This window comes from Solea senegalensis, linkage group LG15 (assembly GCF_019176455.1).
Source record: "Solea senegalensis isolate Sse05_10M linkage group LG15, IFAPA_SoseM_1, whole genome shotgun sequence".
Classification (NCBI taxonomy): domain Eukaryota; kingdom Metazoa; phylum Chordata; class Actinopteri; order Pleuronectiformes; family Soleidae; genus Solea; species Solea senegalensis.
The window spans coordinates 14,609,786-14,623,224 of NC_058035.1; the positions used below are offsets into that span (position 1 = coordinate 14,609,786).

The window sequence follows — 13,439 nt, forward strand, 5'->3', positions numbered from 1 at the left end:
GGGAAAGTATCATCATTCATTCTCTTGATAAACAGCAGTTTACCTGACAAACTCAGGGGCCATTTCAGATCACCATATAAGATGACTGGCCCACTGTATTTAGTCACATTATGGATTAATAGGACCATGTGGTGCACACATGGTAGGAGGAGAAGTGGTTGATGCTGCAGGACCAGTTTGAGGCGAAATGCCTCATATTTAAGCTGCTATCTGTGACGCTTCACATACATACATATACAGTAGATATACATATATTTAAAAATAATTGTAGCAGATATAATGGTTGAACATGACTTGATGAGATATCTGGCTTTACTAACACACATGTCTGCACTTATTTTTCATAGAGATATTCTCAGTAAAGGGCATTAACACCCAGAGGAAATGTTCTACTGAAACTGTACTGAGTCAGAGAGAGAGAAAGAGGGAGAGAGAGAGAGAGAGAGAGAGAGAGAAAAAAAACCCTCCATGTATGCTGGCTCCTGATCTTAATTATAGTAAAGCACTAAAGTGCCTCATTCATTTCAGGGTGGGGCAGTGGCCTGTGACAAAGATAAAAAAAATAAAAAAATGTTTACATAATTTTCACCTCAATTTATTTAAGTGTACGGCACAAGGATTGAGGACACACAGCTATGCATACAAACACAAGAGTGTGTGTACACACACACACACACAGAGGGAGGGGGGGAGAGAGGGAGAGAGAGAGGGAGAGAGAGAGAGAGAGAGAATACAACTTCCCTCAGCTTAATTCCATCCCAGATGTTCTTGTGGTTGACAAGGGGAATGGGGAGTGGGTGGGGGGTGAAAATGGCCCAACTATATTTTCAAAAACACACCCATATTAAGTGTTTGCAGTTAAGAGAAGAGAAGAGAAGAGAAGAGAAGAAGAAAAAGAAGAAGAAACAACAAGCACTTTCCTCCCGTTGATTTATGTGATTCTATTACATTAAACATTCTTTCCCCTGAGCAGGCTCAGCTCCCTAGCAACCATCGCTTGCAGCCCTAACGTGTCTGGCATGGGGCCAGAGAAAGCTGCCTGCCTTATTGATTGTCAGATTGAAAAGTTTGCATTTAATAGGTCCTGTATTACATGAAGGAATTATTTAGAGGGCCTCCATGTCAAAAACCCAAATTGGTTCTTTCGACTATCAAAAAAAACAAAACAAGGGGGCCTCATAACAAATGAGCTATCAGAATACTTAGAAGGGCCCCTTTTGTGGCTGGTACGATATTATACATAGCTTTGGCCCCCTCTGAAATGTCCCCGTCATGAGGGAAGAAAGCTGAAACCGTGAGTACAACAAGGTTAGAGGCCAAGTTGTCACTTAAGATGAGAAAGACACGTTTGTGCCATGTTGATCCCCTTTTGTATCGTGATGGCCTGCATCCTGGCTAATGAAAGACTACTGCTGGGTTTTTGGGGGTCAATCCACTTATGGCGCAGTCACTTCTGAGCGAAAAACAAGTTGCTCTGCAAGAAACCAAAATGTGCAAATACCACAGGGAGCAAATTTAATCAACTATTTTTGGTTGCAGGAAAAACAGCTGCCTTTTGACTAAATGCAAGTGAGTGAAACCCCTCTCCATGTCTCTTTCCCTCGCCTCACACACGCCTAAAAGCTTTTACACCCAGGTGATGATACTCTATCTGCTATGACGGCAATTCTCATTTGTCACACAGCTCTGTCCGACGCAAACTCAATTGAGCAGCTGTGATCAGAGATCTCAGAGGTTGTCAGCGACAGAGAGGACTGGGGATACAGCGAGTTTCCTCCACTCAACGTGTTGCAGACAGCGTTCTCAACCACACTACATTCACCTCCCGCTGATTGAAATGGATCACATGTTTAGCTTTAAATGTATCTTTAATGGGACAGAAAGTTCCCATTTGAGTGGGTTCTGCTGGAAGGTTAGCACAAGGGAGGGAGAGGCGGGAAAAACATCTTATCAGGAGATTGGGAATTGGGTCAGGCAAGGAATTACATGCCATTCTAGATCAAAGTTGCTGTGTGTATTTCCTCAAAGAAGGGCCCCTTATTATCAACTCAGACTTATTTCTCAGGGCGTATGATGTGTAAAAGGAAACATGATTTAATATGTTTTTGGTAAAAGAATAAAGGGAGAAAAAGCAGGAGAGGGAAAAAGAATAATAATACTCGAGGGTATTTAGGACAGGCATGTTTCCCAATGGTGGGGGATTGTGTTTGTTGGGTTATATTTGGGGGGGTTGCACTGTCATTCAGCATGGCTCCATTGTACATTCCTGTCATTATATAAGAACCTCTCTTTCGCCCTCTCTCGCTCTATCATCAGATCTGTACAGAGGAGGAAGGCTTTAAATAAACAGCCTGTAGAGTTAAGCCAACTGGAACCCTTTCCAATAATTATATCCAGCACAATACTCAATTTACATCCAATTTATTTAGATGAAGGACTTGACAATGTAGCACAGCAAAGACTGACATTAGCAGATCATGATAACAACTAGAGCGGTGTGATCCCCATGGGGAGACGTATAGTCTGTGCCTTAGAGGGAGACTTTACGGAGAGCAATATGTCATTAAAAATCAGTGCCATCTGTTCAGATTTCTAGTTTATGAGCTGTCATGGATATAAAGCGTATTAAAAACACAAAGGGAAAATCTCAGAAATGCAAACTGTTGTGCATTACTCCATGCAATTATTTTTGACTCTGTATTCTAACAACGCCACAAAAGAGAGAGAAAACAACCACTAACAATTGCTTTTTTCCTCCACAGGCCCTAATGATCTCCGTTTGAAGTTCTCCTACTCAAGTGTTTACACAAGACTGCCGTGTTATTCATGTGACATACATAGCATCTGGCTAAACAAGCAGGTAATTTCTGATAAACTGCAGCCAGTTTGGCTTTTAACTCGTTCATTCCAGAGAACATGACCTGTGATGTGGCAAATCTCCACTTTACCAGCGGAGCTGTAATCACTTTGATGCAGCACATACAGCTCATTTTTTACACTGAACAAGAAAGATAATAACTTTCGTGCAAAATATCTGGCTGCGATAACATGCTTATGTTCACCGGTCACTCCTGCCAAAAAGAAGAAAAGAAAAAAGAAAAAAGCCGCTTAGTTCTCTGTGTGATATTGTTGTTTTTCTTCTTTTTTTTATTACAATCTGTAAATCCAAGTTTATTACCAGCTTTAAATGATAATAGATGTTTTTAATTCATTTCTTCTTCTTTTGGTTGTTGTATTTTATAGCAATGTGTGTACCGCTGTGAAAAGTAGCATGAAATGAAAAAAAAAAACATGAATCAAACCAATTAATTGGCAAATGCCTCTGTTTTCTACGAGCTTGCCAGTCTCAGTGTTGACTGCCAATACGTGTGCCATAAGACAGAGGCTATAAATGATCAAAAATGCTACTAGAATCAATTTGTTCCTCCCGGAATCCAAACACTGAAATAGTTTTGTAGCATATTGCATATTTATCCATCTTTGCAGGCCTCTGGCTCCATAGGATTTCTGTATTTAATTCAACAACTAGCTTCAGTAAGATGTATCCGAGTTGTACCTATACTGTAACATAGTGTGTCTGTGACTGGGCTATTGTTAACTTAAGATATTATCCTCTGACACATGGAATGAAAAAACGGCTTTTCCTTGACTTATGGCTCAGAGGAAAATCAAGAGGAAAAAAAACAAGACTGGCTGAATGCCTCTCATTTTGCCAAGTGCTCCTCGGGCCAGTACATAACAAGGAAATGCACTGCTACTGACAGATTGAGAAAGAGGACAGAGGCATCAATGATCTATTGTTTGTAGCCGAGGTACTTCTTCCAACTCCCCTGGCAGTCAGTATATTAAAGAAAACCAAAATACATTACACCACCTGCACCCAGATATTTTACAAATACAACATAACAAACATAACGTCATTTTTTAATTATTTGGCTTCATAAAAGCATTAAGAACAGTTATGTATCCAGGCAAGTATGTTTGAGCATGACACACACACACACACACACACACACACACACAGCTCCCACCAAATGTCTGGAATCTATCAAAGCGCCATTGCAATTACCTTCCAAAGCAGGAAAAATGCATTACCTCTGTGCTGCGAAATGAACACTATGTTATTCTTCCAAGGCTATAAGTCTATCTTATATTAAGTGAATGTAGAGAAGCTGATCTGCAATCAGCTGCATGAGCTATTTTTACCGTAGCACAACTCTTAGTGAAACAGGTTTTCCCAACACTGTAATGCTGAGGTAGAGTAAGGTTTTAGTAAGTAATGGTATTGGTTCACACGCCCTCACATGCTATCAACGTCAAGTTATTATCATTTTACAAGTCAGTCTCTCAAGATTAGTCACTGGCGTTACCAATAAACTGATAAATGGTTAGTTAATCAGAAATAATTGTTGTTGATATCCACGCTGCACAATTCATTTAGGTAAATAAATAATACATAAAAGTGGAAATGTTCAGATTAATAAAATGCACATAAAGATGTCATGTGACTCAGTACTCATAATGCAGACATACTCTGCCTGTGAATATTCTGCAATTGTTAAATGCTTATTACTGATGCAGCAAATGTGTAAATACCATTTTATTGTTGCGGCTGGTTGAAGTGGAGCTGTTTATCACGTCATACAGTTTGATCTTCACGTCCATCCTTTGTATGTTCTCACTCTGTGTTCACGTGTGAAACGTGAGGAGAACCGTCAAATAAAAAAGTAGTGAAGTGCATATTAAATGGAAATACTCAAGGAATGTGCCACAAATTAAACAGTATACAGTAGAATGCAACCACTGTTTATGTTCCATATCCTTTTGGAGTGAATTTCCTCATGGTGACTTTACTTTCCAGTCCTTTTTGTACACACAGGATGATGGATTTACATGCATTCATAAAGCAGATGGACTGGCATGCTCATAAAATATGCAGAGTTATTCAGTGTACAATCTGTGATGTCTAGAATGCCTATTGAGCAGCACAGAACCATCTCTATTTATCTATGTGGAACTGTGAGGGAAGAAAGAAACAGGGTGACGTACAAACAAAAGTCAATTCTGCAGTCAAAAATGTATGCGGCTGTAATACTTGAAATGAGTATCATTTTGACAAAGACAAATACAGAAATATCTGCAGAAAGGCTGCTTAAAATATGAATTAGACTGTAACTAGAACAGGCAGCCAATATGTCTGTGAGATGAAGTGTTCATAAATCAGCACGTACTCTCAGCTAAAATGTCCCGATCCATGAGATTTTAAAGTATTCCATTAAAATAATAATCTAATGTAAAATAAATGTCAAAGAAATTTGCTGTCGATGAGTAAGGGTGTTATAAAAAGAAGCTTGCTCCGTTTCTGCCTGTTTAGCAGAGGTCACATCAATAGCATCGCTGTTGTTCCAGACCTGACTAATGGAGAGAAGAGAGACACAACTGTTGTTTCAGAGCTTGCTAATGGAGAGACTGAGCTCTTCATTTCCTTTGAGGCCATTCTCATTGTTTAACCATACACCAGCCCCCCACCCCCCACCCCTGCATGCCGAAACACATTATGTGACATTCCAGAAATAAAATATCACAAATTATTAATGAATATAGCTGTTCGGAGAAGCTGAATTTGATTATGGTGTGAGCCATTACAGGATATGGCCAGGGTGCTGGGTGGTCTCTCTCCCCCCTCTCTCTCTCACACTCGCGCGCACACACACGCACACACACACACACACACACACTGTGTCTTCCTCGCTCTTTCTCCCATTCAAATTCGAGGCATGCTCAAACATCTAATAGATTTTTCCACCCCAGCACACAATTTACTGCTTACAGATTTAGAATTCTCTGGCTTCCGGCCAGGCCACAGTCAGAGGGGAATTAATGATATGAGCACATCAGTGAGGAAAAACAGCTTGTGAGTCTCTTTCTTACAGGTCTGAGCATAATGAAGAAGATACTGGCATAACACCCCACCCCCTTAAAAAATAAAAAATAAACATACCAGCAAAGAATTGCGAGCAGGGGGGGGAGGCGGGGTGTAAGAGAGGCACATAATCAATACCTACACTCAATTAAATTACTTCAGAGGGGATTTTGGACAGTTTATAGCATTAGTTCTGCAGAAAAAGCAGAGATGTGTTTGGGGGGCGTTAACAAAACAGGTGTGAACTGAACAATCTGCTAGATATTTTGAATAGAGGGGTTGCAACAGTGGTGTGTCTTACAAAAGCATGACATTCTTTCTCTGTCAGAGTCACAACATACCATTACTGTTGTAACACCACAACACAGTGTCTTTATCTTTTCCAGGAAACTGCTTACTCCCTCCCACGACGCAGTCGAAACATAAAAACATTTGTGTGTGTGATAGTGACTCAAAGTCCCAAATATTGCTCTGTATTGTCACCAAGACAAATCAACCATGAAAAGACAGCATCTGTCTGTTTCCTTATCAACACTTTCTACCCACATAAACATTCTGTGACGCTCTGAGCCGGCTCCGAAAAGGGACAGAATCTGGCCTCTTCATCAAATTGAAATGTTACGACTGAAATATTGCCGGAATATCAACTCGGGTATATGGGCCACAACAAGCATACAGATCAGATGTTGCATCAGAGGGGAATACTGTGACTCTATGCCTGCAATGCAATGAATTATCAGTGGAACCCAGTAGTTGTCTGGTCAGGGCTATCAAATATCACTATCAAATATTGGCGTATAATACCAAATTTAACAAAAATCAAAACAACAAAAAATTACAATATTGCTCCAGCTCAGCAATGCAAGTTGCGATCTGATCACAGAGCAGCCTGATGTTTAATGATCAGTATGTCCTTAAGGAAGACATTGTTTCCCCAATTTACTCCAAATGAGAGCAAGAAAAAGTAGCTTTGGACGAAACCACAAGTCACATAAAATCCAATGCAATTACCATACACAACATGCACATTATTGAAGGTCAGTTATAATGGAGAACAGACAATTCTTCTCATCTCGTACCACTCACAACAAAGTGCACTTTAACTGAAATCACTGATTTTACTCTGGACATTTAGGGAGATATTGGATGGAAAACATCACAAAGCACACCATTTTCAACTTCTTATCCAGCACAAAGCCGCATGATGAACATGTCTTTCCTTGAATAATAATAACTGACCTTCATTGCAGTCACTTATTGAATATTCTATGAAAATGTTAATAATTTCTGATATTTAATCCATCATGCACCCTCCAGTTCTCCATGCGTTCGGTGGTCTTGTATGTGGCACTGTATTATTTAAGGAATATTTTGGATATTATTGTAAAATGAACCAAGAGGAGTTATGCATGTTTTTTCCAATACAGTCTATATATTTTCGTTCGGTTCCGTATGGGGACTTTCTCCTGAATGAATATTTTCAGAGACCCCTGATCCTCACAGCACTGAAAGATGAGCCAGGCAGATGATCCTATCGTTGAGGGCAGGAATCAGGGACACCCTCTATTTACTTTAAATGCACAAGGCACAAGCTATGACCTTCCTCCACATCATCTCCACTTACAATCTGCTCACTGGTTTAAGCTCCGAAGGCTCAAACTGAAGAAAGACAAGACAGAAAAGCTATTTAGCTGTTTGTGAGAAAGAGCCATTCTTTGCGTGTATCTGTGTATGTGTTTTTCTTTTCCTCTTTTTTTTTTTTTTTTATTAGTTTCCATTTATGGCTCTCGGCACAAGCCAACAAACTGTATCAGCAGATACAGCTCTCCAACGCTCGGCCTCGTAGTATACAACCAGAAACCAATTTCGGCAGGCAGCAATGAAAAAAAGAATCAGGCCAGTTCTCTGGGGAGAAATAGAGGGGCAGAATGTAAACTTCCCTGGCAAGCCATCCCTGGTGGTTTAAACTGCAAAAAGAATAAAATATACTCTAATAGTCAAAATACAAGATAAACTCAGAGGACACTTTCCATCACCTGATTAAATGGATTATATTACAGATTACATAAAGACCATTAAGTACTCCATGCACTCAACTTTTTGTTTTCTTTTCTTTTTAAGTTTCTGTCTTATTAAATATAATTCTTGTTATATGAGGTTCACAACTAAAACAGCATATGATAAATATTCAAAGGGATAATTTGTTAAGTAAACATTTTGCTATTTTGCAGAGAGTGAAATGATATAATAGATAACATGACTTTCCTTTAACACAAAACTATGAAGATACAGCGAGTGGCCTGTTAGCCTATCTTAGTTTATCTTATCTAATCTAGAACTAGAAACCAGCTAGCCTCTGTGGCTAAGTAACTACTGCAAAGAGTACATTAGCACAGATAAAACCAAGCATGGTTTTATTTCATTTCAATTATAACAAATGATAACAAACAAAAGGTGCATTGTTGAGCTTTAGTTGTGTAGCTGTGGCACTAGTTTTCCCGGTTTCCACTAATAATGCTAAATTTAGCATTTTCCAGCTTTTACCAGCTGCTTGTGTTACCGTTATATTTATTTACTATAAATGCATGACAGTGGTATCAATCATTTCATCCGAAATCTGAAGTCTGATGCCAGATGTTTCTTTAACTTACAAAATAAATGTTTTAATGGGTCTCCATGTGCTTAGTCAGCCGCACTGTTAAAACAGTGCCTGAATAAATTTGGCATTTGAATTATGATAGCAATCATCTCTCTGCCTTGCAGGTTTTTAGAGAAGCACAGCTGTCGATGCTGCAGGACAGGAGTGAAGGTCACTTGTTTCTCTAATTAATTGCTTTACTTTGTGCGTGCATCTTTGATTTCAATCTTTATGCGTTTCAAAAGACGAGAGCTTTGTTCACTCGCCAGTCTATAATTCCCTACACGTAATGCAGCTCAAGAACAAAACAATTTTGCATTCTGCTATTTGAGACGCTTATGTCTTGTAGTATTTTTCATAAGCCGCCTTTGAGACAAAAATACATAGCAGTGCTCTTAATTCAGATTGGCGGTGTGCCAGGAAAAGTTAGGCTATGCACTTGGAAAAAAAAGGAACAGTTTCCCTCGATAACAATGGCACACTTTATTGCTTTTATGCTCACAATGGTTTTCTGTTCAGCTTGTGGTGTTACTGCAGTATCCTGTTATGGGGAACAATCCAATTCCTCTGACATCGTTACAGATCAGCCTGAGAATAACAATCAGCAAATGCATCATTCAAGTAATAGCGTGAGCAGGAACTTCAAACTATTCTGTTCATTTTTACAATCCAAAAACTCCACCAGAAAAAAAAGCCAGTTTAGTCAATGAGCAAACACATTAAATAGAATTATGAACATTCAGCTACAGGATGCTTTAAGGGTTTTTTTAAATCTGATCTGCTGCTGTAACATGAATATTTCATTTGGGAAGTCAGCAGCATTGTATTGGCACATTTTATATTTCCATGCAAACCCTTGCTCAGAGTAACATGCATTTGCCTTGATGAATAAGTGATCTTCTCTCTCTTTCACTCTATCCCTCGCTCACTTTCCCCCAAACTCTGCCTTTTTTCATATTGTTCAAATATCAACAACTGACACACAACAAAGATGTAGTGAATAAATAAAGTAATGGACTAGTGAGTGCACAACAGTGATTGTTGGTGTGTAGCATGAGTGCATCAGTGTGTGCGTGTCAATATGTTCGCATTTGAGTGTGTCTCTGGTGCTCTGCCAGAGTGTGAGCCTGTTCTGCTGAGTGGGCAGATTCTCTGGCGGTGTGTCCTATCAGAGTGACAAGTGCATTTAGAAACAGCCTGATGGAGTCATTAACGACAGCGCCGCTCATTAGCAGCACAATCACATACACGCACGCACGCACGTGCACATGCACGTTAGGACACACGCACGCCACACACCCTTAGTAACAATTGTGTCATCGTCAAGTTATTACACCGACAGCGGATATATCTATAAAATCCAGATGATACAGCACATTTGTAGAAAGCAATGATATGGAGCATAATGTCATTTAAGAAGCAGGCTGCCAAATCTATTTATGAAAGCAAGCAATCACATCCACACCCACAAGCACAATCAAACTGTATTGATTACTGGAATAACAACAAAGCTTCCATTATTGATCCTCTTGTCCTTTTTGTGTATGAGATTTAAGCAACGTCGAGTAATCAAGGGCATTACAGCATCACAGAAATACACAAATATACAAATAGCCTCTCTTCCTGGAAGAGCCCAAGCAAAAAAAAACAGAGAACAGGACTCATCAATAAACCACCATTTTGTACAAAAGAAGGCTCATATTTTTATGGCAGTTGCACTTCCACGTCAGCTCCAGGCATAAAATGATTAATAAAAATTACTTAATGGAGGATCATAAAGCTAGAATTCTGGCTTTAATCACCCCATACCTGGCAGGAGGTGCTTTAATTCTGATGGCATTTTTCAGCATGTTTGCTAAGCTACATTTTACCATCAGCATTAGGCATTAAATCACTTGCTCATGTGAGCAAGAGGCAAATCAGTGGAAATGGCTTCAAAGGGAACATTATGTTCTTTCTGATTATTACACTCAAACGCCAGAGTTTCCTGTTTGCATCAGGTAACGCGTCAGCAGAGACTGACAACTTGATCCTGTACCTGATTCATAGTGCTGTAGTGAGACCTCCAAGCCCGGTGCAAGAACCAAACATCCCCTGACACCTAATGGTACTAAGTTTATGATGAATGTGCACAGACAACAATTTAGACACACACACACACACACACACACACACACACACACACACACACACACACACACACACACACACACACACACACACACACACACACACACACACACACACACACACACACACACACACAGCAATGATCCTTAATGCTGCTGAGATGCACAGCCAATTATGAAGGTAAGAAAGTACCAGAGGTGCTACTGACTGCAGTTTTATGTGACTTTAAATAATTTAAATACATCACCAGCTGAATTATATGATCACTGCTGCACTCAAAACAAAGCAGTTTTACAGTTGGATGGTCACGCGTTGGCGTCGACACACTGCCATTACATCTGGCTCGCTGCTATTAGTGCAATTTTCCACTCATATCGGGAGCAATACAAGCAATATACTGATGAATTACTCCACGCAAGACACAAAGATGACACAAACACACAGCGTCCCAAAATTTAGAAATACTGCAGCAACCCTTTTGGAGGTAAGGAAGAGTTGGAATCTGAGGCTACTGGTGCTCACCTAGCTGTGCCCTCTCCCTCTGGACATCCTTGAAGTTGAGTCCACTGGTCAGGGTGCTCTCTCGGTAGCGGTGAAGGGCCTCCCGCCTCCCGTTGGTCCCCAGCTCCCGGAGCACAGAGGGTTTGAGAGGATCGGCCTTCAGACCATGGGCCCATCGTGAGAAGTCTGGAACCGTCCACTTCACCAGGTCCTCCAGTCGCACAATCACCTTCTCGGACACTGCAATTACCTCATGCTGGAAGGAAATAGTGCAGAATCACAATTACAATCAGGTGAGCAAAAGGAGTTATATAAAGGCATGTGTGCTGAGATCATGGATCATTTACCAGTGAAAACAACATCATGACTTTGTTTTAAATGGTTTTGTTAAATGGAACATTTCAGAAACCATACAATATGTAACCAACCAGTTAAATATTGACCTAAATAGAATGGATTAAAAAAAAAGAAAAGCTACCCCCCACAGACAGTATATTAAAAAAACAACACAATTGCTACAGACCTAAAAGCATCAGGCCAACTATTACTATTTGTCCCACTACATTATCGTCCATTGTCCTAATAAAGGATGTATTATTATGCAAGAATCGTCCATTGTCCTATGCTTGCATAATAATACATCCTTTATTATGAAAAACATATAAATACTGGCTAGATTAACAGTATGTATATATGAAATGTATTCAGCTATGACACTGGATCATTTTACGAATAAAGAACAAATACCAAAGTACAGTGCTCAAGTAAATGTAGTATAAGGACAAATAACCAGGATCAATGGTTGGGTCAAGCGAGGCTTAAAATCAGAGCTTGTATTTGACTCGAGACAAACAACAGAATATCCTTATTTATTAACTAAATTGGTATGTGCGTCAAGTCACATTAGGGTTGTGGATGCACATTCACGTAAGTAAATTATAGCACCATGAATACGGATGACGCAGATGATTGCTGAATTGAATTTAAGCCAGCGGTTAATGTCAATGTCAATGAGGACATAGATGTTACGGACTTTTTTTGATTAGCATTTAGGGAAGCCGGGCTCCTGATACGCTCCGTGAATGCCCAGGTTTTACGCTTTTAAATCATAAGTCACACTCAGTGGCTATGATTACACCTTCAAAGAGGAGCATAGAATAAATGTAATTTGGTGAAGGAACTAGAGAAAAATCTGTGAGCCAGTCATCTCCCCGACACACAATAAAATTAATGTGACACTGTCAGGAAACTATAAATGTAAATCTATAGCAGGGACATGCATGGCTGACATATGAGTATAACAGCAGTGGCTTTGTGTACATACTTTAGTCTGTTCAGTTGGCTTACTTAATAAGATTTGCTCTCCCCCTGAAGTTGATTCAACTTCTTTTAATAACTCTCAAACTACAAGTTCAGTGGAGAGGGAAGGAAGCAGAGATCCTTAAATGTGTTTTCATTTGAAGGGCTAATGGATGAAGTGCTTGTAACCAACAAAGTGGAGTGGTGTGTTGCAGAAATGGGGAAATCTGGAGGGCAGATGTGTACAGGCAGAAACACAGAGTAGGTCTCTGATGTTTACCTTGGTTATCTCCAATTTACTAGGCATCTGTCTCCCTGTACACATTTCCCTTCAAAGACCCTGCATATTACTGACATTAAAATATCACTCATTTATGTATGTATGTATGTACAGAGGCAGTGGATGTAATCAACACAACAATCTAATCAAATCCATCTGTTGCAAAGCTTAGGATGCAAAGTTTTCGTTTTTTTTATTTGCATTTGATGCCGAATTCCCCGTTTTATCAGATATTTTCGAAAGTCCCTGTTATTTTATCTCTACTTTCTAAAAACAAACTGCTTTTTTAGACTTTTCCTGTGCTCCATCTGTGCAATTACCTGTATTCAGTTCTCACATCATTTGCAACAACAGGCATATCAAAATCCCAACCATTTGCAGACAGTATTTCCTTATAAAGGAAAAGCCTGCGAGGGATAGCTTGATATAGCTGTGCCTCCCTCACTAAGTAGAAACATCAAACATGGGTTTTCGGTCTTCTTATAATGAGCTGTCTTCAGCTGTCAAGTGGTGGTGGGTGTTTGTAACCAGCTTTCCATGCAATGAAAAAAGTGACTGCTGTTTCTGCCGTCAGAAAAGCAGGCCATTTGAATAATGTAGAGCAAAAGTAAATAGCATTCAGCCTGCAGCCAAAAACCACACTGTTCTGTATTGCTACAGAATTAGCC

The 13,439-nt window shown here is 39.7% G+C and overlaps 1 protein-coding gene across 1 annotated transcript in view; it reads right to left on the bottom strand.

Moving 5' to 3' along the window:
• The window catches only part of arid5b (AT-rich interaction domain 5B), a 70,983-nt gene that overhangs the window by 49,462 nt on the left and 8,082 nt on the right, over positions 1-13,439 (bottom strand). Inside the window, exon 3 of the mRNA XM_044045364.1 lies at positions 11,214-11,448. Within this exon, the coding sequence (XP_043901299.1) occupies positions 11,214-11,448 (235 nt within the window). The remainder of the gene's footprint in view (positions 1-11,213; positions 11,449-13,439) is intronic.